This window comes from Lissotriton vulgaris, chromosome 2_1 (assembly GCF_964263255.1).
Source record: "Lissotriton vulgaris chromosome 2_1, aLisVul1.2, whole genome shotgun sequence".
Classification (NCBI taxonomy): Eukaryota; Metazoa; Chordata; class Amphibia; order Caudata; family Salamandridae; genus Lissotriton; species Lissotriton vulgaris.
Genome location: NC_141687.1, coordinates 232,354,394 through 232,380,393, shown reverse-complemented (window position 1 = coordinate 232,380,393; position 26,000 = coordinate 232,354,394). Strand labels below are relative to the sequence as shown.

The window sequence follows — 26,000 nt, the reverse complement described above, 5'->3', positions numbered from 1 at the left end:
CAGGAAGTGTTGGCAGCCATCTTGTGCCTTGTTTCACCTCTCTGCAACGCAGCTCCGTCGCGCTTACTGGAGTTACCTGGTGGGCTAGTTTGCACAGTGGTTAAGGGAGGAGGCGGGCCTGAGTTCACATGTTTGCAAACACGCCCTGTGGCGCGGTATAAGCTGGGGAATTAATTCCTTGTCAATTCTGAGGGTTCCTTCGGCCAGTGGTGGTGCGATTTCTGTGAGAGATAGAGCATAATTGCTTGGGCTTCTGTGGGATGGAGCTACCAACAGACTGTGAGGGCTGAAGGGGTAGGAAACTGGGACTTTGCATGGACATGTGCTCTCCCTCAGCTTGATGCATTGTGAATCTATGCACCTCAGGGTCTTTTTATGATGTGAATTAGCTTAGTCAGACTTCTTAAACTGATCACCAGTTGTTCCTGTAATGAATTTGCCTTAGTTTAGGTAGTAGAGCTGTTGTTTGGTTTTAATACCCGAGACCTAGTATAGCATTAAAATGTCTAACACGTTTTATGTTGTCTTAATGATTGGTTATGTTTTATTGAAGGATTCCTGTTAGTGGTTTGTCTTTCCATAGTCTCCAAGAAGCAATCATTTTAGTATATGTGTAGCTTGAAAGTGAAGGAGTGTGTGTCCTTTCAGGATACGCCACTTTTTGTCAATGTGTGACTGTAAATGGGTGAAACTGTGGTTGTGAACTTACATCCCCCTTCGAATAATTTTGTTAATAAAAGTAAGATGTTACTCACTGTTGTGGAGAGATTGGACTCCCACTTTACATATTTCTGCGGCGCAGATCTCCTCTGGGATCGTGGTCCTGCAGAGCAAACCTCTAAGTTGGAATCCTAACAGGACCTATCCTCTCCCAAAGACAATACCAAATAATGCAGGCCCTTTGCAATTTTTCACTGCAATATTGGAGGTTTTCACTTTATGTGGAAGGGTGGAGGGTTAGATTGACAAAACATCTGAAGAACTAAGATTGGGTAAGGTGACAAATAAATAGTGAAGCTTAAATGAAGGAGGGCATTCATCAAGTCAGTTTCTACCCCAGTTAACATATCTGTAATGTTCAACTACCTTGCGTTAGATAGTTTCCTAGTATGTGGTGCATATCAGGATAAAGTCCAAAGGCATTATAAAGGGCGCATTTAGGGTTATCCTTGTTTATTACTACAGGTTAAATATAAAAGCATGGCTAATTACAAAATGTAACTAGTGAGGAAATGGAACAGCTGCTGGAATTAGATAAAGATATATGTTGAAAGTCAACAAATATATAAGAAAAAAAAAATCCACAGAGCAAGGGTGTCCAGCCATTCGAAGAATAGTAGCAGTTCCATATTTTCACAGCAGATTCTTCCTACGTTTCTCAGGTAATCTGGCTTGTGTGTAATCATGTCATGTGAGCATAGACCTGCATTATTTTCGAAGATCAGTACTCAAGAAATATATTTAAAAGTGTAAGTGCTATACAATAGAACATTTCAAAGTGTGGATTCTGAATGTTGCCTGTCAGTTATAAAGTATGGACATCAGACAGAATCTTTGGTAGAGTGAAAAACATTTTTATATTATATTTATGCTACGTAAAAGCAAATATTTATAGTTGCCTACTTTTTGTTCTCGTTCTTAAGAGTAATAGCTTCATGTAGGCCTGTACTGTTTCTCCTGGCTAAATGAGAATGCACTGAATAACTTTGCAATGTTTAGCTTTCTTTATGATTAAAGACTTTTATCTTGTGCCTAAACTTAAATACCCTTTTTCTGTCTGTCTGGACCAGCCACCGACCTTTGTATTCAGAGTTCTCACAAAGTTCTGTTTTTGTTATAGTAGTTCTTTGCTCTGAAATATATAGACACGTCTGGGGTTTGTGGAACACTTATAGAGGGGAGAACTTTGCACCCCCATGGACTAGGGACAGTGTCATAGAGGATCTTGTTGTTTAACAAGTTGGTTGTCTGATTATTGTCATGATGCTTTTGCCCCTCAATAACGTGTTATGTTTTTTTTAACCTAAGGACCTTCATATTCAGAAATATGTATGCAATTGCTTAAAGAAATAGGGTGTTGTATTTTCCTCCCTCAGAAGTATTCCTCAATCCTCATCACCTAGTTAATGCGCGATCATTCCAGAAATGTAAAATATGTATTAGTTTTTGTTGCGCTCTCAAGAAAATTAAATTTTTGGGAAATACTTGTTTAGTCTAACTGTTCAGCCGAATACAAACTCTGGCCACCATTACAGTCAACATCTTTTCTCAAAAAGAGCATCTGAAGAATTGTTTGGCCAAGTGATCTGTGGATGAAATTTGAGGTTGTTTGAAAAATAAGCATCATAAAAAGCTCCAACACTGAGGGGAACTTTCAACAGCAAATGATAGTTAATCAGAAAGTCTGACCGATTTCTTTGCATAATATCGAAATGATCTGTAACTGATATTTGTTATTTCATTAGATATCTGCACTTGTCATTAGAGCACAGGAGTCCGAGACCTTGCTGAGGGAATTGCAGCAGGCGTTTTCGCACGCAACGAGGAGTGTTCAAGAACAGATGGTAAGAAGATTGTGTTTTGCAGAACTGCAAGTATACACTGGCATGACTTCTACATCAATGCTTTGTTAAAATGTTTTTCCTCTTCCCGGCCTACTACGTCCCCTTAGTCCCTGATTCTGCGTAGTACTAGTGAGCATGGACTGTGCCAGTTTCACTAGAGGCAACAAAGCTGACTATCAAGTAATAGCTTCTCATAATTTGTAGTGTTTGTGTAGATTGTATGCAACTGGGATGTGAAACGTTAATGTAATACCCTCATCTATATGATGTAAATTTTATTGGCAATGACTGTATTAATAGCCAGTGACTGTGGTCATGGCCCTGTACGGAAATTCAAGTCATTCTGAAGTGTCTCATCTCCATCCAACCTTGGCGATTGTCAGATTATACACTTCTATACAGAATATGCATGCTGTGTGAACCAGGCAATGTTACAAGATGTCTCCTGTGGATCGGTCTATGTAGTGCCAAAGAGATGAAAAACCTGTAACTGGACCATGATGCATACCAGATAAATAAAGAAAAAATTATATTGATAATACAGCTATTTAAAACACAATATCTTTATGCCACAGCAAAAAAACTGTGTATGAGTCAAATAATGTTTCTATTGCTTTTGTTTAAATTTGTCTAATTAACTTGGTGTCCCGTTTCAAAATTGAAGGCTGTGCTCATGCAGTCTAGGGAACAGGTATCCGAAGAACTGATTCGATTACAAAAAGATAACGAAAATCTTCAAGGAAAGCATAGCTTGCATATCTCTTTGCAACAAGAAGAAAATTTCATCTTGCCAGAATCAATAGAGGTAAAGCTTTTTTCTATGTGTTATTTCTGACAAAATTAAACCATTCGCATTTAGATTTTGAATAGAATAGATTTAGTATGTTCAACACATTATTTTGCAACATCTTATCAATTTTAAGTGAAATGTTTTCAATAATAAAAGATGGGTTGCCTTTGTGTAATAATGTGATGTCAAATAAGGAAATGCATAATTGTTAGGCTTTATTATAAATCTAATCATTATTTTTAAAATTAATAATTTACTTATTTTTGATAATCGTTTAACATTTTCATCAGAAATGTTGTACTTTAGGAAATGTTTTTGTTTTGGAATGTTGGACAATTAGCTGAGTGTAGTTACAAAAATCAAAGTGGTTACAAATAATAAGTGTTTAATATGCCATTGCAAGCACCGCAAGGTCAAACAAACATCTCAGTACTGTACACAATAAAATATATATCAAGTTTACCTACTTACGATATTTGGTAAGTCTATGGTAATTCTTAACAATCATTTCCCTGAGAGATGGATTTTTAGTATTTTAAAAAACAGTTGGTCAAACTCTTGTGTTTAGTGGCCAGTGCTGCCATGGTGGCAAGAAGATGGAAGGATGTTGGTCAGGGTGGTTCTGGTGGCATTAGGAGGTATTGATTTTCTGATTTTAAGTTGCAGTAGGGTATTTTGACATAGGATGTGTAATTGGGTTATCTGATTGAGAGGGGGTTAAACTCCAGCCACAATCCTAGTGAAGTTGAAGTCACAAGCAAACCCTAAATTAATATTTGATTAAACCTGACAAAGGAGTCAGGTTTAACTTGGCAGAAATGCGTAAATTATTTGTTCAGTAATTCGAACCATAATGAAGTGAAACACAAAAAAAATCCCAAACAAAATTACAAAAATATTCTATTTTTTAATAAACTATTTGGGATCAAAATGACAAAAATCTAATCCGTAGAACCAGACAAATGCAATTTTAATGATTCAAGTCAAAATAATGCCTAAAAGAACAAAGCACTAACTTTAGTTCTCTGGTCATGCCTCTATGGAGCGTGGGTTAGCTCCAGGGACCCATTTAGGCCAGTTGAACAAGAGTAACTTAAATCTTGGTTGCAGGCCGTTGTGAAGTCGTTCGTCCAGGATGCGTCACGCAGCCGAGGCAATTAGGGACCTGGTGTGGTGATGCATTGCACAGTGTTGTTTACGAGGAGCTGCAAGGATGCGATGCAAGGTCCTGGGTCATTATCAAGGAGCCTGTCGATGAGGGGATAATGATGCAAAATCCTGTATCATTAGATGTTTTGCATACTGGTGTGTTTCAAAGAAGGTGCGGGGCTTACGATGTGGAGTCCTGCATCATTGATGAGGGGCTTACGATGCAAAGGCCTGCATCGAGGATGTCACACAGCGGTGGTTCAACGGAGGCTGCGGGCAGAAATGCTAAGTCCTGCGACTGGGACAATTCACACAGTGGCCGAGATGTGGATTTTGGCACGGTGATGCTCCGCGGAGTGACTCCGATGCGTCAGTTTTGCTGGGACCACAGTTGGGATGACAGAACACTTTCAGGTTCACTACCAGGTGTCCAGAACCTTCTGTCCCTGAATATTGGATCAGGAGGTCAGTCATATAGCCCTTCTAGTCACTGGCGGCCTTGGTTTCAAGGTGCAGGTCCAGTCCTTCAGTCAGGCAGCAGGGTGCCAACAGAAGTCCTTCTCCTGAGTCTTCAGCAGACCAGGTGTGTACTGATGAGTTGGTGCCTGAGGTCCAATATTTATACCTGGTGCCCACTTTGAAGTAGGAGAAGCTTCTAGATGTGTCCACCCCCAGAGGTGCCTGAAATTTCCTGCCTCCCTTCCCTGCCTCCAGATTGGCTGGGGTCACAATAGACTAGTGTCAAGCTCCTTTGTGCGGGAAACATCATTTACTACGAAGGCATTACCACGCATAACGTTTACAACGGTACACTTACCACGCAAACATCTTTTCAACGCGGGTGCCTTCCACGACCGTTTTTACCACGCAAGTGGTATTCCTTCCAGTCGTCCAGCGTGCACGGTCTGCGTGGGCTTGGGGGGGGATGGAGGGGGGACTCTCTCCCCCAAAAAAAAAAAAACCTTCCAGTCGTCCAGCGTGTACGTTCTGCGTGGGCTTGGGGGGGCTGGAGGGGTCTTCCCCCCCCCCCCCCCCCCCCCAAAACGAGCAAGTTAGTAACATAAAAAAACGCTCCTCAGTGCCTCCCAAAAGACGTGGCATGTACGTCCTAATGGAAGTCCTTTTTTAATTTTGGTAGACGTGTTTTGACTCTTTTTCCGTGGTGGATGGAAGTAAGGGCTGCTGGTGAAAGGCATGCAGGCGTCCGGTAAGAATATACTTTATTCAAAAAATATATATATATAAGCGCACATTAAAGTAAATGAATTTATAAATGTAAGGTAATTTGTAGTTTATAAATCGATCTATTGGGTTGTTATGCAGTTAGGAATATTTTATTTAGCCTATCACTATCATTATGTAGATTTCAATGACGGGACGTTAGATGTTTCGTAACGTTTTTTTTTTTTTCGATGTAAAATCCTACGTTCTAAGAAGCTGCGTGGTAAAGCCACTTGCGAAGTAAAATTCGCGTGGTAATGCCACGCGTGGTACTTGTTTGAGTAGTAAAATCATATAACCCTTTGTGCGAGTGCTCAGGCAGTGCCTTGTGTGGTAGGTGACAGCTCCTCCCCCTCATTTAATTCAGAGTGGCCTATCCTGCCAACATCTAACTTCCTTTGATCTCTATATCTGGAAGCAGTACACATTGACCAACTACTGCCAGCCACACCTAGTCTTGTGCCCCAGTAACAGGCTGCAGGCATTAAATTGTTAGGACAAGAAACTGCCAACCTTATAAAAGTGCTAGTTTCAGAATTGTAAAACTTAAAAGTACATGTCCAACCATTTAAATGCACTGCACCCTGCCTTATGGGGTATTTAGGGCCTACCCTCAGGGTGGCTTGTATGTATTAAAAAGAAAGGTTTAGGCCAAGCAAAAAGGTATATTTTACCAGGTCGAAATGGCAGTTTAAAATTGTAGACACAGGCTGCAATGGCAGCCTGAGACATGTTTAAAAGGCTACTAAGTGTATGGTACCACTAGAGCTGCAGGCCCACTAGTAGCACTTAATTTACAGACCACCAGTAAAGAGAAAGAATGATCAGATACAAAAACAATTTAAGAGCAGAGACTGTGATGTCCTGTGACTCTACAGTGCTAAGTGAAATATAGTAGTCAGTATGTCAAAAGCTGGATATCCAGGAATATGAATATGGATGAGTGGTGGTTGTGGTGGGCGAAGATTATAAAGTTAAGATTGATTCAGTGGATTGGAGGGCACAGAAGCCTGATGGGAGGACGTTGAGTAGATTGTTGGAGTTGAGAGAGAATCTGGATATTGAAAATGAGACATTCAAGTATTTTGGAGAAGAAGTAAAATAGAGACAATGAGCGATAGTTAGATGAGAGCACTGGAAATTATCTATATACTGGCAGCCCGTCCCGACGTTGTCCGGGTATGAATTGCTGCCGACCAGTAGTATATTGTTTTGTAGGATTTCGTTTTGATAGCATTTCTTATCTGTGACAGGCCTGTGAAACGCTCCGATTCACAGTGCACTGGTGATTCACTTAGGAGTGCGCGTTCAGTAGTGTGTGAACTCGAGTTTCCCTTACTTTATTTTTCCTTGCAATATTATATACCGCGAACTCGACAACATGGCATGAGCACAATTTACATTACAGAAGAACATATTCCTTTGTGGTAGGCACAGGGAGACAAAGCGATTTGCCTGGAATCACAGGATGTTGAGCTGATGCCGAGATTCGAAAGTAGCTCCCCAGCTCTAAAGTTCGCAATTCTAGAACTTGTGGCGGGAGGTGTGTCTAAAAGTGTATGTCCGTGCTGGCCATCAATGAGAGAGACCTGTGCATTTTTCAAATGGGTGGTGAAAAAATATGAGTATGTTGCTGGAAATGTGGGCCGCCGTGCCATCAATGTACTTACCGGGGAGGGTAAACACCCATTATTCCGCAACTTTCTTTCCACATACCATCACTCCGCATACTTTCATTACGAAAGTACCATGACTCCGCTATGCCATTATAACGCATGGCATTACATTTTATATGCTTTTACCACGCATACATTTACAACGAAATTCGTTGTAAAAGCATGTTTTTTTTAAATGTTTGGATAAGGTAAGTAGGGTTCAGGGGTAGGTTTGGGTTTTGGGGTACAGGGGTATTTTAGGGGTTCAGGGTTAGGTTTGGGTTTTGGGGTACAGGGTTATTTTTAGGGTTCAGGGCTAGGTTTGGGGGTACAGGAGTATTTTTAGGGGTAGGTTTGGGTTTTGGGGTACAGGGGTATTTTAAGGGTTCAGGGCTAGGTTTGGGTTTTGAGGTACAGGGGTATTTATAGGGTTCAGGGGTAGATTTGGGTTTTGGGGTACAGTGGTATTTTTAGGGTTCAGGGCTAGGTTTTGGTTTTGGGGTATTTTTTAGGGTTCAGGGGTAGGTTTGGGTTTTGAGGTACAGGGGTATTTATAGGGTTCAGGGGTAGGTTTGGGTTTTGGGGTACAGGCGTATTTTTAGGGTTTAGGGATAGGTTTGGGTTTTGGGGTACAGGGTATATTTATAGGGTTAAGATGGGTTAGTGTTTAAGGGTGTTGTGGTATTTTAAGGAGTAAGGGTGGGTTATGATTATGGGGTGCAGGGTTATTTAAAGGGAGCAGGGTGGGATTAGCACACGATATGAGACATGGCATGAAGAGCGGAACGTACCACACGCCCCCAGCGTTTGTCACGCCCACAGCACAACGCAGACACGCCCACAAAGGACTACTTTGCTGGCACGGTTATTTTACCTTTTAAATGTATATGGTGGGCGTCTGCATAGCCTATGTCCTTCTACTGCAACTGCCCTTTCCAACGCTGTATTGGGTGTTGTGATTAGTGCTGTGGTTCCTGAGATTACCCGCCTCAAAGTTTTGGGCTATCTCTTTATTATATTCGTATGGATATATTTTTTTTTACAAAAGTAGAACCACAACATATTCAATGCATTCAATTAGGAGACCACACAGAAAGGGTAATATGGAAAACACAGAGTTGGCAGATTTGAATATTGAGATAAGATTTGTGGGTGATGTAGTGGCAAAGTCAGCAAAATTAGCTGATTGAGGTTCTGGAATACTAGAGATGTGAGAGTAGTGAAGCAAGGGTTTGTCTTTGGTCATTTTTGAGGAGAAGTAGATTTTGAAAACTGTGGTGGGTTTACATTGGTTGGTGAGCTATCGTAGTGATGTATGCGTGATTGTGGATGCCTCGGGTTTCATGGAGATTAACAAAAGAAATATGGAGGGGTAGGGACTGCTATTATTGCAGTGAAGAGCTCATTAAAAACATTGAGCAAAATCACAAGTGGCTAAACGGCCAGAACTGCCGACTTTGGAGCTGGGGAACCAGGTTTGAGTCTCGGCATTGGCTCAACACCCTGTGATTCTGGGCTTATCACTTAATCTCCCTGTCCCTTCAAAAAATGAATGTATCCTTGTGGAACTTAACTGGTGGTCCTGTCTTGGGATCCAATACCTTCAGGTCGAGTTTGCACTGTATATAAAAGCGCAAACAAACAATACAAACTATGGCAAATCTAATAGGCCTGGCTTGTTTTTTAATGTACATGTCAAAGCCATTGGCTTAACCAATGTATATCAGGACAGGGTGGGAGCTTCCAGGTGCACTGATCACCCCATCAGCATTCCACTGGTAGGGTGAGTGAAATGGTGGAGGTAAGGAATGGCGAACCGGGCGCTTTCCGTGGTAAATGAGCTGCTTGGTGGCAACATGAGAAGAATCAGGCGGCCAGGGCAAGGAACTGCTTGCCGTCTCACTCTGCCATAGGAGCAGCATGATAGCAGGTTGAAGACAAATAGCAGGAGTCAAATAATTTGCCTAAAGGCACCCTCAATCTTCAAGGAACAGCCCAGCAGCAACCCAAGCATACACAGATGGCGATGGTATGTAGTATCAGTCTGCTGCTCTATCATATTTATTTATTGAGAGGATGTGGCCAAGTAAGAGTCAGGGTGGCACACAAGTGCTGAAATAATTATTAAAAGCAGCCTGCTGCAATGTGGAAATATGTATTGCTTTTTTAGTGATTGTGTATGAGATATAGAATTCAGTTTGACAAAAAGTATGATGACTGAGTGTGCTGTTCCGATGTAAAATAATGTGTATATGTATATGGTATTTCTATGGTTTGAAAGTAGCAAAACAAAGCAGCAGAGCTCTGTTAAAGACTAGCAGAAAATCAGTGAGGAAGAGGTAAGGAAGCTGGGTTGTGAACAGATAATGCATTGTGATGTAGTGTTCTTTAAAGAGGTTAGCCTTCAACTCTTTCCTGAAGTGGAGCAGAGTTGGGGGGCAAGGGGGTGTTGCCGAGCAGCAAGATGGGCCGCTCACTGAGAGGGCTCTGCCAGCCATAAAAATCATCCTTCAGTTATCTGCGGTGCAAGGGGGCGATCAGCAGCAAAAAAGTTGGTAATCGGGAGAAGGGACGGCACACCGGCTTGTAAACTCTGCTGGCGAGTTTGCTGGCAATTGCTGAAACCCTGCGTGGGTAGAGCAGCTGTCAGGCCTGGGCACAGGGCTTAGGACTTCGCCGATCCTGAATTGCTGGGTTTACTGGAGAAGCTGCAGTCGATCCCCCGAGCTGACAGAGTACAGGTGCAGGAGGTTAGAGGCGACAAGGCAGAGCCGGGGCTGCGCGTTGGGTGCCGGAGGTTGCAACGGGTGAGCATCACAAGGCCCATCCCCCTCCCGGCCCCTCTATGTGGCCTAGGCCTGTCAACCTGTTGCCGGCCCGAGGAGCGGCGGCGAACCTACCTGCGGTCATAGATATATCGGCGTATTGTGTAGCTCTAGGCGAATGGTGATCCGAGAGGGCCTGTGGTGAAGGCAGCAGCTGGAAGGTAGTGTGCAATCAGATCGCATGTCCGGGAGGAGGCCTGAACTGGGCTTAGTGAGGCAGGGGGGATCCTGAAAACACTACTGAGACGCCTGTAATAAACTCAGCAGCCCGGGCTGCAACTGGGCCGGGGGCGGTGGAAGGCATTGGGGAGCCCGGCGCCTGCCATGCTAATGTGATATGAGAAGAGCTCTTGCTACATCAGTACTGCCAAATCTAGCGACGTTCACCAAGTTGTACTTGAGGAGAAGGGAACACATCTATGCGGCACACTACTCAAATTACTCAAGGGGTGTAGCGATCATAATCCGCAAAGACTTAAATTGGGTCTCTGAGGCCACCCGTACAGACCCAGAGGGCAGATATGTTATAGCAGACGGGTACGTCTGAGGCAGAAACTCACATTGGTGGCTGTATATGACCCCAATACTAATGACCCGGACTTCTACTGTACGATGTGGGCAGAAGTGTAGGGAGCGAAAGGATCGGATGGTGCTGAGATTATAGATTTTTATTCGATGACACTAAAGACCGCAGCTGTAGTTTGCACCCCAAGGCCATGGCACAAGTAAATCGATCATGGGCGACGATCACCTGATCGATATCTGGAGACGCTTGCTGGCACGTGCATTACCACACACCATAAAGCATGGTCTCCCCTAGATTTCTGGCTGTTAACAAAAGACATTGCTACAAGAACGTCCGACATTAAGCATATGCCACTCTCCCTATCAGATCACGCCCCAGTACTACTTAAACTAACGCTCCCCATCACACTATCGAGAACCTTCACTTGGCAACTCCTACCAGAGGCATTACTCGACGGGTATTTCGGGAAGAAATTATGTCCGAGATATTGACATACTTTGAGCTGAAGTGAAAACACAAAGAACTGGACAGTGGATCAATTTTTTGCCAGGCACAAAACAGAAGTATTTTACCAATATCTTATCACTTAGCTCAATCCTGTGTGAAAAACCTTTAACCGCGCTCTCTGTCCAAGAGCGCCACCTTTACCACAGGGTCAAATGAATTCTTCAAACCATAAATTAAAGTTGGACCACCTCAAAATGTATATGTTTGTTAAGCACAATTGTGTACAGTCCATCCAATGAATACAATTCCTTCTTTCTGGATTTTTATATTCTTCTTTTTTATTATTTGATGAATCACAGCCAACACATTTCGTTCTGAAAACAGAACTTCTTCAGGGCATACAATGTTCACAATTGCAAACACGGTCGTGTAGATCGATTTGATTTTTTCTCTTCAAAAGCCAAATGATTCTTTTATTTCACGCAATCCCCTTTGTCTTATATTTATATGTTCTTACAAATTCAGTCCATTTTATTCCAGTTTCTGCTCCAAAAACAACAAATACCTCCACAAGTGTGGATTCTGGTGTGATAATCCAGAGATAACCTATATTCTATTTCGGACCCATCATGTATATTGCCTTAAACGGGGACCCGTATGTCCAACATAGACAACCGTTTTCGAAGAGTACCCGCCAAGTCAGCAGCCTCAGGCCTCCGGCAATCACAGCCCCCCTAATCTGCTATTATCATCTGAAAGACACAGGCAGGGAACTGCACAATACATTCCCGGCCCCAACTCCTACATTAGCCCCGCTAGAACACATACTAACCAATGACTCACCAAGCAAGTTAATAACCAGATTAAATGCCTCTATGCAGCGAGAGCACCCAGTGGCGAAACCGCATGTGATAGTTATGGAACTCTGCATTGTGGAATCCACTCACAGCGGCACAGTAGCAATATTGCTTCAGCCAATTAGAGTCAGTGTCCCCCAATTACAGATTGCCACTGCTGCACTTCAAATTTCTACACCAACTGTATAGGACTCCTCCACAGCGCAAATAAATGGGCCTACGGCCGACACTCACTGCTGGAGGTTCATCCATCTTGCATGACACTGACTTTTGGGGCTAAGCATTCACTATAACGAGTGCTGTTATAGCTACGGACTTAAACTGTACACAGCTGCTAGGCCTGCTGGGGTGTGTTAAGGAGATTCCTCCAGGCACGCAAAGATTAACATTGATGTTGTTAATATTAACCAAGCACGAAATTGCAAAGAACGGGGGAACAATTACCATAGGCGTCTCGGCGCTTGAAACAGTGCATAGAGTTCCCCACAGAGGCTAAATAAACAGTTATTCTTGACCAAACAGCCAGGTCTTTATTTTTCTGCGAAATTGTATCAGTGACAGGCTTTCTCTGATGACTAATGGCAGGGAGTTCCACAGTCTGGGAACAGCCACCAAAAAGTGCCTATCGCCCCAAGTGACTGTTTTGGTTCGCGGTACCGGCAAAAGATTGAGGTTGTTGGATCTAAGCGATCTTATGGATGAGTGAAACCTAAGATGGTTTTGAGGAAGTGTGGGCCCTCATTATGCAGTGCTTTGTAAACTAAGCAAAGGGTTTTAAACTTAATCCTGTTCCGGATCTTAAGCCAATGAAGATCTATTATAATCTCTGAGATTGGCATGAACTTCGGGGTTCCAGACAGGAGACAGGCTGCGGCATTCTGGATTGTCTGCAGTTTGTTGGTCACTCTAGCCTGGGCATTGATGAATAAGCTGTTGCAATAGTCTAGGGAAGACAACACCAGGGAGCTTACCAGTGTCTTTCCTGCTGCAACTGGCAAGAACGGCATAATTTTCTTAATCAGCCTGAGTTTATGGTAGGCAGTGGCTGCTGTTTTGTTTGCATGGGCCATAAAATTCAGGTTCTCTTCAAAAATCACTCCAAGATTTCTGACAGTGGGGACCGGTTTAGGGGGGGGTCCCATACGTCGGTGGCCACCAAGTAGTAGACCAACTGGGTGAGAGATGTCCGAAAATGACCACCTCCGTTTTTTCGGATTTTAGTTTTAGGCAATTGGAGGCCATCCACTCTCCAATCGCTTGCATGCCCCCTTGGAAGTTTTCTGCTACCCTCTCTCCATCACCATTAATGGCCAGCACCAGCTGCGTGTCATCTGCGTAGGAGGTGAGGCTCATCCCATGGGCATTGATGACAGAGGCCAGGTCCGACACATAGATATTAAATAGTGTCGGACTTAGGGATGAGCCTTGCGGTACACCACATGGCAGTGAGAGCTTGTCTGATTGAAACTGCCCCAATGTGACCACCTGTGTTCTCCCAGCTAAAAAGGATGAAAGCAAGTTCTTTGCCAGGTGACGAATGCCCATCTTTCCGACAAGGTCCACCAAGATCTTATGGTCGACCAACTCGAAAGCTGCAGATAGATCGAGCAATACCAGTATCGCTGTTCCTCCCTGGTCCCAGATCACTCGAATATCCTCAGTTGCTTTGATGAGGGCAGTCTCCGTACCATGGTATTTGCGAAAGCCAAATTGGGTGTTGTTCAATAGTTGATGTTTTTCTACAAACTCTGAGAGTTGTATATTCATAGCTTTCTCGGCTACCTTGGCTAAAAAAGGCAGGCTGGCTATGGGGCGGTAGTTTTTTAATTGCTCCTTGTCCAGGTTGGCCTTCTTCAAAAGAGGCTTAACCAGAGTGTTCTTCAGAGAATCCGGGTATATCCCGGTTCTGAACATTGCATTGCAGATAGAGGCAATGTCAGGAGCCAGGCAATCCATTACCGGACAGATAACCTTAAGAGGACAGGGATCTAAGGCTGACCCAGATTTAATGGTAGCGATGATATCCTTAATTTGTGTGTCTGCAAGGTCTGTGAACTGAAGCAGTTCGATATCCTGAGTCATGTTGTCAGGCATGGGTGAGTGGATTACTGTTTTAACGGAGAATGCTTGATATATATCATTTACCTTGGTAAAAAAGAAGTTGGCCAGATCATCACAGAAACATTGAGATGGTGGCGGAGCTAGGTCCGGAATATTTCCCGCTAAAATCTTAGTGATCTCATACAGTTTTTTACAGGAGTTTTTGGCGTTATCGATCTGTTCTGTAAAGAACTTTTTCTTAGTTTCTACAATGAGGGATTTATATAGCCCTAATGCTTCCTTATAGTTGGCCTTACTTTCTGAACTGTAGGATCTACGCCAGTGCGTTCCCTATTGCGGCAGAGTTGTTTCTGTTTACGCAGTTCCTCTGTGAACCACGGGGCTGATGGCGTTGTTCTATTTCTTGAAGGCTGTTTAGTTGGGGCTAAGGTGTCTGTAGCAGTGCCTAGCCATTCCTGAAATTGACGTGTAGCCGTGTTGGGGTCAATAGAGAGACCGGGCCGGGTCCTGTCCAGAAGAACAGTTAGCTCCATCTGATCGATATCTTTCCAGACCTTAAAAGCTTCTGGTCTACATGCGGGTTCTGTTCTAGTCCTATTTGCCTTGACTGATATTTTCATTAAGATGGCATAGTGATCAGTCCAAGGCATGGGCAAGGTGTCTGTTATTTTTAGGCCTTCCATATTGGAAAAGATGCCATCCAAGGTATGGCCGGCCTTGTGGGTGGGGGTAGTGACTAATTGCCGAAGACTCAAGGTATCCATATCTGATATCAAGGTACAGGTGTCGTATTCAGAGGAATTCTCCAGATGGAAATTCATATCTCCCAAGACTGTGAATGAGTCTTCCATCGCCAATGCTTCGAGTATTGAGCCTAGGTTGGCGAGGAAGCCAGTGCGAGCGCCTGGGGGTCGATATAAGAGCATTCCTTTGAAATGAAACGGCGGGGTAAGCTTTAGATCAAATTGGAGGGCTTCACAAGAAGTGGAAGGGATAGGTGACATTCTCACACTTACGTGATCGCGAGCTATGATGGCTAGCCCCCCTCCGCGCTTCAATACTCTATCTAGACGGTAGGCTTTATAGGCTGGGGGGGGTCGCAACAGCCATATCTGGGTCAGACGCCTCGTCCGTCCATGTCTCTGTTATGAAGAGAAGGTCTAAGTTGTTATCCAGGAGAAGGTCTGATACTTCCTGCCGGTGCTTTACCAGAGAGCGAGCGTTAATAAGTGCAGCAGAAAACTCTATGGTATTAGCTCATGTAATGGTGTTCGTCTCAACCTTTCCATTAATCGTGGGTAGCCTAATATTACAATGGGGACAGGTGAGTTTGGTGGTTTCCAAACACTCTATACGGGCTATGTTGGACACATTGGGTATTGGCCGTCGGGCGCAGGTCCATCAAGCCAGATTTGGAGTAAGTTATTAGTCCCTGTCGAGGAATCTGGCCAGGGGTACTGGCCCTAGGCCCGGTCCCGGCTTGGACGGGCACAGACGGTCTTGCCTTTGGCGTGCCTTCGGCGCGCCCGCTGCGCGGACAGGGAGGCTTACTGTTTTTATACATGTGTTAGAAAGATGGAGGAGGGTGGGAGGGAGGGAGGAACAACTAGACCGCCAACCTTACCGTAAGGAAGATGGCGGCTAAGGTGGTAGAGTAAAGTTGACAGCGCCTAGTAACGGCAGCGCTGAGGCAGAGCAGTCAGTAAGCCGCCTCGTTGAGGGTGAATTTAGTGCCCTGGGTAAACTTCACATTCTGAAAGTTTGGGTTTGAAGCTGCCAAGTTTCATGTCATTGAACAAGGTTTGTACTGTATGTACCTTATTTATTGTTCTTGGCAAACAAAAGGAATTCTATCTTGAAGAAGCGCTTAAGTTGTTGGATGTCTGAAACAGTACAGAGTTTCGAGAGAGTTGAATATCATGGGCATGTTAGTGAATCTTGATGCTGTTATCTGTGAGTAATATAGAAAACAAGGGTACCCCAATATGTGAACCTGAGGTGGTAAGTTCTTTGTGGAAAACAGTGGTTCTGGTGTGGCCTAAAGGTCCATATCTGTGAGTAGCCCACCAAGCGGCTCCATATAAAGGTTAAAGATTACAGGGGGGAGGCGACTGGGGAGGGGGGGGGGGTGAAAGGATACACACAAACCGTCAATAGAATGATGGGGCGTCTAGAATACTTCTATGGGTGGATCAAAAATGTGATTTGCAGAGTCTCAAGCCATTAGCTGAAAGGGCCTGAAGAAAGCAAGAAAATGGTTTTAAGTATGCTGAGCCAAATCTCATTATTTTGTTTATTGAACACTACAATGCCTGACGATTGCTTTGCCAGACCTAAAACACTTTAGATATTTTGCTGTTGCAAAATTACAACATTGAAGGAAAACCAACATGGAATAACATAAGAGCATGAATCAAAATGTGAAATTAAGACCAAATAAAGAAAAGCACTTCAGAACTGTTACTTGTTCTGTAATAGCTTGTCATGCTTTAAACATTAACAAATTACAGTTTACCTAGAAACACTCTTGAGTGTAGGTCCTCTCCCAGTTCTTTAGAGTTAGTTAACAAGTAAACACTTGTGCTAGGTTTCGTAAACTAAGTCCTCTAAAAATCTTGCTTTAGCTACAGGCATATAAACTGCCTTTTGTACGGTCTTCCTAAAGTGCCACACACGTTTTATGTTTTTAATCCTACCGACATTACCAAAAACACCACAGTTTGGATTAAAACTTTTATTGTACCTCTAGATTGCTCAACATTTTCATGTCATCAAGTTCTTAAAGTACAAGAAGATTTGGATTTGGAGGTGGGCCGTTTTGAGATATATATATATATATATATATATATATATATATATATATATATATATATATATATATATATATATAATAAAGAGATAGCCCAAACCTTTGGGGCGGGTAATCTCAGGAATACAGCACCAATCACAACACCCAATACAGCGTTGGAAAGGACAGTTGCACCTGAAGGACATAGGCTATGCAGACGCCCACCATATACATTTAAAAGGTAAAAGAACCGTGCCAGCAAAGTAGTCCCTTGTGGGCGTGTCTGTGTTGTGCTGTGGGCGTGTGCTGGGGGCGTGTGGTACGTTCCGCCCTTCATGCCATGTCTCATATTGTGTGCTAATCCCACCCTGCTCCCTTTAAATAACCCTGCACCCCATAATCATAACCCACCCTTACTCCTTAAAATACCCCAACACCCTTAAACACTAACCCATCTTAACCCTATAAATATACCCTGTACCCCAAAACCCAAACCTATCCCTAAACCCTAAAAATACGCCTGTACCCCAAAACCCAAACCTACCCCTGAACCCTATAAATACCCCTGTACCTCAAAACCCAAACCTAGCCCTGAACCCTAAAAATACCACTGTACCCCAAAACCCGAACCCTAAAATACCCCTGTACCTCAAAACCCAAACCTACCCCTGAACCCTATAAATACCCCTGTACCTCAAAACCCAAACCTAGCCCTGAACCCTAAAAATACCACTGTACCCCAAAACCCAAACCTAGCCCTGAACCCTAAAATACCCCTGTACCTCAAAACCAAAACCTAGCCCTGAACCCTAAAAATACCCCTGTACCCCAAAACCCAAACCTAGCCCTGAACCCTAAAAATACCCCTGTACCCCAAAACCCATACCCATCCCTAAACCTATCACTGTACCCCATAACCCAAAACTATACCTGAACCGTTGAAACACCCAAACACCCCAAACATATACCTCAGTACCCCAAAACATATACCCCTACTTACCTTATACAAATATTTTTTTTAAAAACATGCTTTTACAACAAATTTCGTTGTAAATGTATGCGTGGTAAAAGCATATAAAATGTAATGCCATGCGTTCTAATGGCATTGCGGAGTCATGGTACTTTCGTAATGAAAGTATGCGGAGTGATGGTATGTGGAAAGAAAGTTGCGGAATAATGGGTGTTTACCCTCCCTGGTAAGTACATTGGTGGCATGACGGCCCACATCTCCAGCAACATACTCATATTTTTTCACCACCCATTTCAAAAATGCACAGTTCTCTCTCATTGATGGCCAGCACCAACATACACTTTTAGACACATCTCCCGCCACAAGTTCTAGAATTGCGAACTTTAGAGCTGGGGAGCTACTTTCGAAACTCGGCATCAGCTCAACATCCTGTGATTCCAGGCAAATCGCTTTGTCTCCCTGTGCCTACCACAAAGGAATGTGTTCTTCTGTAATGTAAATTGTGCTCATGCCATGTTGTCGAGTTCGCGGTATATAATATTGCAAGGAAAAATAAAGTAAGGGAAACTCGAGCTCATACACTACTGAACGCGCACTCTTAAGTGCATCAGCAGTGCACTGGGAATCGGAGCGTTTCACAGGACTGTCACAGATAAGAAATGCTATCAAAACGAAATCCTACAAAACCATGTACTACTGGCCGGCAGCAATTCATACCCGGACAACGTCGGGACGGGCTGCTACTATATATATATATATATATATATATATATATATATATATATATATATAACAACGTCGGGACGGGCTGCTAATAAATATATATATATATATATATATATATATATATATATATATATATATATATATATATATATATATATATATATATATATATAGATATATATATATATATATATATATAGATATAGATATAGATATAGATATAGATATAGATATAGATAGATTTAGATAGATAGATGGTTAGATAGATAGATGGTTAGATAGATATATAAATATCTATCATATATATATATCCTAAATATGAAAGTTCTCACTGTCTCTCAGGCACTTGGTGCAGTGCGCTTTCCGGTGTGAAGTCCCGGATATCTCAAAAACCATATCAAAGCTTTCAAGTATACAAAAGCAGCAGTCCATGGACTTTAATGCAAAAGAGCATTTGTATTCACTTCCAACAGCGGTATAAAGCTCCAATGCGTTTCAGCAAAAAATGCTCTTGCTAACGGGTTACTTGGTGGAAGACAACCAGTCATTTTTATGTGACTAAGTGCAAAAACAGTGATAACGGACCAAAATAGAAAATAAGGATATCCGTAGATGCCATATTAGAATGTCTTGTTATATCAAACGGAACCCACCTCAGTCATATTGTTATACAGAATAAAAAGGTATTGTAAACAAATGTAAAACAGTTCTTGAAAAACATAATTATATTCCCCAAGTAAGTTATTTATAAATTACACTGAAGAGAATTTGTTTCATTATGTATGTAAAAGGAGTTTGTGTTCTAATGCGGATAACAATGCTTGTGATGTATGAAATAATTACAAATCTGTTAAAATTGATAAGGTGTGTTCTAATGCGGATAACATTGAATGTGATGCATGAAATAATCACTAAGCTGTTACAAATTGATGAGTATTTTTAGGATTTGCAAATATTTTTAAGCTCATGGTAAATATAAATTATCAAAGGGCTACCTCCTTATTCAAGCAAAATATGTGTGAAACTCTGCCAAGTATCACGCATCAAGCGTTAGACTAACGCATTTCAGTGTGGTGGTCCGTATCACCGCACTGAAATGCTTAATCACACATAATGGCAGCTCTTCTGTCGAGGTGGAGCGGCAGCGCTACTAATCATTCACATAGTAAGCTCAAAAATAAAGGCAGAATTGCAGCTCACCTTGCCCTGCTTCCAGAGTGACAAGCTGGCTCACAGTCTGCAAGTCTAGCTGCTAGTGCTACAAATTAACAAGTAATTCATCCAGTATTCACCGCCCTGCCGGCCGCCGGCTTTCTGATACATCATGATCATGACTGGCGTGAGATTAAGTGTCTTTGCGACTCGGGTCAGTTTCAATTTTAGACTCACACTAGGCTGGACTTCCTGCTGCCGCTCGCGTTGGCGCCTGGCAGGCACTGCAGTGGAAATATCAGAGCTGCTTGCACCGTGTTGTGCTACGGTATCATTGACCCTGCCATGACCGGAGCCGACCCGCCACCTTTCCAATGCACGACCTGTGCAGCCAGGCCTCCTGAGCTTCGGATTTATGCTGGCCGGCGTTTGCCTGGGCCAGGAGTCATAGCGCTCTAACGACGAGGCGGCCTGCCGCCTGCAATTGCCACTCAACAAGTAAAGTGAGTGCCTGCTTGTTGATATTTGTTTATTTTATTTTGCTAGAGCAGTCACAGTGGACTGGTGTTTCCAGTCGGTGCAAAAATGACAGTCAGAGCGGCTGCACATACATCATCAGAGAGGCAGCACTAGTTCTGTGACAGCCTTCTGGTGAGTTTGATAGAGCGCGCAGGTCACCTCGATCCTTTATTTACCAAATATATACGCTACTGGGCCCATCAATAATTTTTCATGAATCAGTAATTCGGGGTTCTGACTTTCAATATATTTCATGTGTACCTGACTTACCAATCCTCGAGAACAGGTACCTATGACCACAATGGATCAGGAGCTAAATTTAAGCTTAGACAGATAACCCTAATACCACATACATTTATATTTTGTGTGTAACCTTGTAATAACCACAAACACAGGAAGTTTTAAAAGTTTTATCTAAATCATAAAAGGTTTTCATATGCCATGAGAATGAAATTTACACAAATGAGAACATCTATAACTAAGATCAGGAACACAATATAACAATGAATCAGCGTGAGAATCATTAATATTCAGAAGGATACTATTGAGAAGGAACATGCTACTTCATCACTAAAGGATAGGTAAGAACAAGGGAACATACTACTAAATGCTAATTGGAATAAACTGAGAGGTTTTGTGCTTCAGAATAAATGCAACTTCTATAGGAAGGGTAACAGTGGAACATACTAAATATGCAAACAATTCAGCATTTGAGTAAGGGCGTTCGGTGCTGTGCTTGGCTCTGGGTACTTCGAGACTGCTGGGACCAATTAAGCCGGTGCGGACTGGGGTTTTTGGAAACGGGCTCCTGGATGAGACGCGAGCGGGGCGAGTGGATTGAGAAAGTGAGCGGCGCATCAATTAACGGATACTGGCTTTGATGTGATGTGAGAAACAATGTGTCCGGTTAGATTGGTCTCGACTGCACGTTAACGCTGTGTTCCGAGTATCCCTTCGCTCACTTGCCTCATTGCCTGTTACTTTGGACTGCTACTACTAAAGACATTGCCGCTGAGGCTGCACTCAATTTGGAAATCGGCCGTAGTGCGGGTCTGCAGTGCACTCCTGCCCTCACTTTGCCTGCTTGGACTTCTGGGCAAGCGTTTTGAGGAGAGTGTGATCAGTGCACTGTAGCCCGTTGTTAAGAGGGCAAAAGCAAGAGGCTGCTGTGATTGCTGTGGGAAACGGAGAGAATCAAACAGAAAAGAGACTGGGTTTGGATTCAGACTTTTTTTTTCTCTCTGTGTTCTCAGCGTTTGACTGTATCAGTGGGCTCTGCGCTACCCTCTGCAAATAAGGTGGCTGGAACCATTCGACAATCAGTTGGTTCAGTACTAGTTGCTAATTACTTGATACCGGCGGGGGCACGCTCACCGGAGCTGGGGGGCGAGGGGAGTCCTCTTCTGTTGCCGCCACCGCCAGGAGTCACTACATTGCAGGCATAGCGCCGCTGCCCCGGGACTGCAATTCCCGGCTGCCCCAGCGGCGGCGCAGCTTCCACACGCACTGCAAGCGCCAGGTGGCGCCCATATACAGCGCTCTGATCAGCTTCGCGGGACGCCGGGCTAAGCCCGGGCATAGGGCGGGCCCTCTGTGACCCTCAGAGGCCGGGACGGGGCCACCCTTTTTGACTCCATCATACTGCCAAGGTAATAACTGTAAGTTCTTTCTGACATTCCGGCAAAGGTTTACCCACTGGCCTTAAGTTGCAAATTTTCCAATTCCCTCAGATTTTCTTGCGGCCTTGTTAGAGCCTAACTTTGCACACCTTACAATGACTCATAAGGGAATGGCTAATAAATCCATCAACCAGAGACGCTTGCACTCAGGGTCACAAGCTCTTTGCGGGCCATCTCCGCCCACCGCTCTATCGAATGAACCTGCAAGGACTAGCATGTCCACCAATCAACCGCCCCATCCAACTAATGGTATAACGCAACAACTCTCACTGCTGGACGAGTTAAATTCCCTCTGCAAAACAAGGTATGCCACTGTGGAACCCAGAAATGAAACTAAAAGTCCCTGCACTTGCCCTGATAAAAGAACCTGTATGCCAACCTGTATGTCAAGCCCAACCACTAGTCCCTTGGTTAACACACCAACCACAGTCTTTCCCCAGTCCTCAACTAGCAAAAGGAAGTGGGATGGGGTCAAGCCCACAGGGAACAAACCTAAACAACAAAAACTGTCTTTTAGCTCCCCGCTGACTGCAACTAACCCCTTTCTAAAATTGGAAGAAAAAATGGACCAATTGGTAACATCTCTCAATTCGAACTTTCTGGCCCAGATTGAACAAATGGTTGGCTCACTCATTTCGCCACTCATTGACAAAATTTCCACCCTAGAGGATAGGCTGCTGGGAATAGAGAAATGTATTAAGAACAGCCAAATATGTACTGAAAAACCTGTAACACCAATCTGTCCCAACCCACCTGGTACAAGCAGTAACACTCAAACTCACCTCTTAGCCCCTATCCCTTCACCCCCTAATGCCCCTAAAATTAACCCCAAATCCGGACCTATACAATATACTGTTACAAGAGTAGAGCCTAATAAACCAACACACATACAGCTACCCCCGGAGGCTGTACCCTTTGTGTGCGTTTTTGCGGGAGTTCCAGCACTCAAAAGTGGGAAAATTGAGCGGGAACAAGACTTACTTAACAAAGTCACGCATTGGCTAACTAAAAACAGGCCCCTGCCACTAGGATCGGACGGTACCATCATGGCTGTTAGAAGGGTGGGCTGGCTAGGTCCCCTAAAAAAAGACATTGACGGTGACCTTGTTTTAATAAAATTTAGAAGCAGTTCGGTCGTTCCCTACCTGCGAACTTTGTACCCCCGTGAAGGTGTTGGCCCTATATCCATCTGGGACTTACGTGACTTTTATCCAAGCATGGCATATACCCCGCGCCTAAAACTAAGGGCAGAGTCAGCTCACTCGAGGAGCAAAAATACCCGTGCACCCTGTGGCCATGGCTTTTCCGCCTTCAATTAACCTGTAACAATGTACAATGGCCATGAGTATGGAAAATCATGAATTTTACTATGAAACAAAGGAATTTATTCATGTAGCATAGACAAATGTTTTATCTTTTTGCCATTTTGTGCTTTAGTATGTAATTTTTGATATGAGTGTTTTTAAATGTATGCTTTTATGATTTTAAACAAAAAATCGAATAAAGCTAGTTTGATATGATATGATATGAGTAAAGGTAGGGGAGAGATAAGGAACATGCTAGAAAGAATACTTTCGTCAGAGTTTAAAGGTCAGAGATAAATCACAGGCAAGATTGCTTTATTAGAAAAATGAGAAGAGAAAGATTTAGAAGGACGAACACCCACATACATTTATATTTACCTAGGACAGAATGAGGACTAACCCTGGCCACGGGTCAGTTGGGAAAGGCGGGAAAGGACCCTCAAGGACTTAGGATGCCAGTAGGCGAGCAGGTACAGCTCATGGACAGTCAGGATAGGATCACCCCAGGATTGGATCAGGACTGGGCTCAAGGAAGGGTATGACCAACACCTGCAGCTTCGGATGAAACGCCTGCGCTACGCCCTCACTTCAAGGAATCTGCCAATAACCCCGATTGGGTTTTCGAATCTCCCAGCAAAGTGATTCGCCAGCACTTAAAAAGTTCCTCCACCCCAGACTAAGTTTGTGGAAATTACGGACAGAGTGCTCCGCAGCTCTCTGTATCAATCACCTATAGAGTTCGTAGGGTCAGTGACAGGTCGGCTATTCGGACAAGTCGGACAATTTCTCTAGCTAAACCTAGGCCAGTTATACTGTTTTCGGGTCAGTAGACCACCCACAAATGTTGCAAATGTAAGGATCCCCAACTTTGGATTGGACAAGAGAGGTGGTTAGGTCATTGTCACCTCCTAGAATTTGGTGTTCCCACAATTAATATTCATTTTCTTGAACCCACCCCTTACATTCCAGTTCCATGGCATAGAAATATGAAGACAATAGCGTACAGAGTACAACAATTACAATGTATCAACATCAGGTACGACTTCGAGTCTTCTTGCTGAGCACAGGTCAGCTTCCCAGGAGCATCTCAGCTTCGGCAGCCAGCTGGCTGAGTTCCACTGCTGCAAGACTCGCATGTCCCCTGTCACGTGATTGGTGACACATGGGCTTCCAAGATGGAGTGGCACCTCTCCTCCCAGGCTCCCGGAGAATGTTACATGTAAAGTAAGCGAAAACAATTTAGAAACACAGAAAAAATGAATACACTGTATACCATGATTAGCTTCACTGCACCCCTTACTTTATAATATCTATAGCATTAGGAGTTAAGCAGAAATAAACAGCTGAGCCAAAGCAGCGGTGGCAAGCAGAGAGCATGTTAAAACAAAGCGGCCATATTAGCAGTACTGCGCATGAGCGACAAGTTCCCTCCAGAACTACGAGTGCGTCACATCACATGGGTATGACCGACGCATGCGCAGACTGAAATCCCGCATAGCAGCGACCATATTAGTTGCAAGCGTAGTTAGGATTAATAAACACATAGGCAAGCGTCTCTGGGACACCCGCGTGTAGTGTAAAAGTGCGAAATGAATAATTGAAAACAGGTTGATTACTATATTATTGTTATGCGAGGGGGTTGAATTCAAGCAAGTCGCGTAACATGCGAATCCTTGCTCCATCAAGTTCGCTGGTGTCACTGTCTGCAAGTGCGGGGCTGGACATATGAGCTAATTTTCAGGCAGGGAATAAATACACTGATATGCAAGCAGAAGGTCTGCACTATCTCACTGCCAAATGGTGTGGCTTTCCATAGCTCTGTGTCTTGTGCAGGCTTATAGCATTCACCACACAGAAGCACAATCCTAAAAAAACACACAACTACAAAAAATAGTTCCTGAGCAACAGTTCAGAGCGTTCATTCAATATGTTGCAAAGGAGGTTTGTGATATTTGTACAATTTTTATAATTTACTTTGGCATGAGTCTCGTACATGGATGCCATTTAATCATTATTTCTTACTGCTGTAGCTGAAATGGGTGTAATTTCTGATATTTACGTTTACCCATTCTTCATAGTGTGATTTTGCGTGCAAGATTGTGTCACTCATAGTCATTAAAATGTCACTCATAATTTCTCTGAAATTATGAAACTGTCACACGTAGCAATCTGAAACCTTGGCAGTTATGTGTGTGTGACAGTGAATAAATAAAGACTGTTCCCATAGGAATTATTGAGTTAAAGAATTATACAGTATTTTACAGGAAGCTTATAATGTCATCATGCATGATGAAGTCATTTGATTATTGCGCAGCTGGCCAAGAACTCCCCAAAAGCTTATCCTTATTTTCTATTTTGGTCAGTTTCACAGTTTTTGCACCTAGTCACATAAAAATTATAAGTTATCGGTGCTTTGTACCTCTGCTGGAATTAAATAATAACACTCTCTTGTACTAAAGTGCACAGCCTGGCGCTTTAGAAAATTTGAAAGCTTTGATGTAAAGAAATATATCCATCTATGTATTTACCGACGCCAGCCAGCCTATCCAGATCGCAAAGAAATGAAATAACCAAGAAAGAAGTGACTCAAACAGATGTCCAGTATTTGTAAAGCGCGAACAATTACCCGAAGGTGTCAAGGCGCTGGAAGCCCTCGGGAAGATTAAGCAAGCTATTGCCCAGAGTCACATGGTGCTGGGCTGATCTGCTGCCACGGAACGAACCGTGAGCCCCAGAGTTCCGTAGTCTGTTGCCCTGGCTGCTGCGC

At 43.4% G+C, this 26,000-nt stretch overlaps 1 protein-coding gene across 1 annotated transcript in view; it reads left to right on the top strand.

The window, feature by feature from the left end:
* Positions 1 to 26,000, top strand: part of RABEP1 (rabaptin, RAB GTPase binding effector protein 1) — an 899,286-nt gene that overhangs the window by 629,311 nt on the left and 243,975 nt on the right. The window contains exons 12-13 of the mRNA XM_086954813.1: positions 2,466 to 2,564; positions 3,229 to 3,369. Of these exons, the coding sequence (XP_086810939.1) occupies positions 2,466 to 2,564; positions 3,229 to 3,369 (240 nt within the window). The remainder of the gene's footprint in view (positions 1 to 2,465; positions 2,565 to 3,228; positions 3,370 to 26,000) is intronic.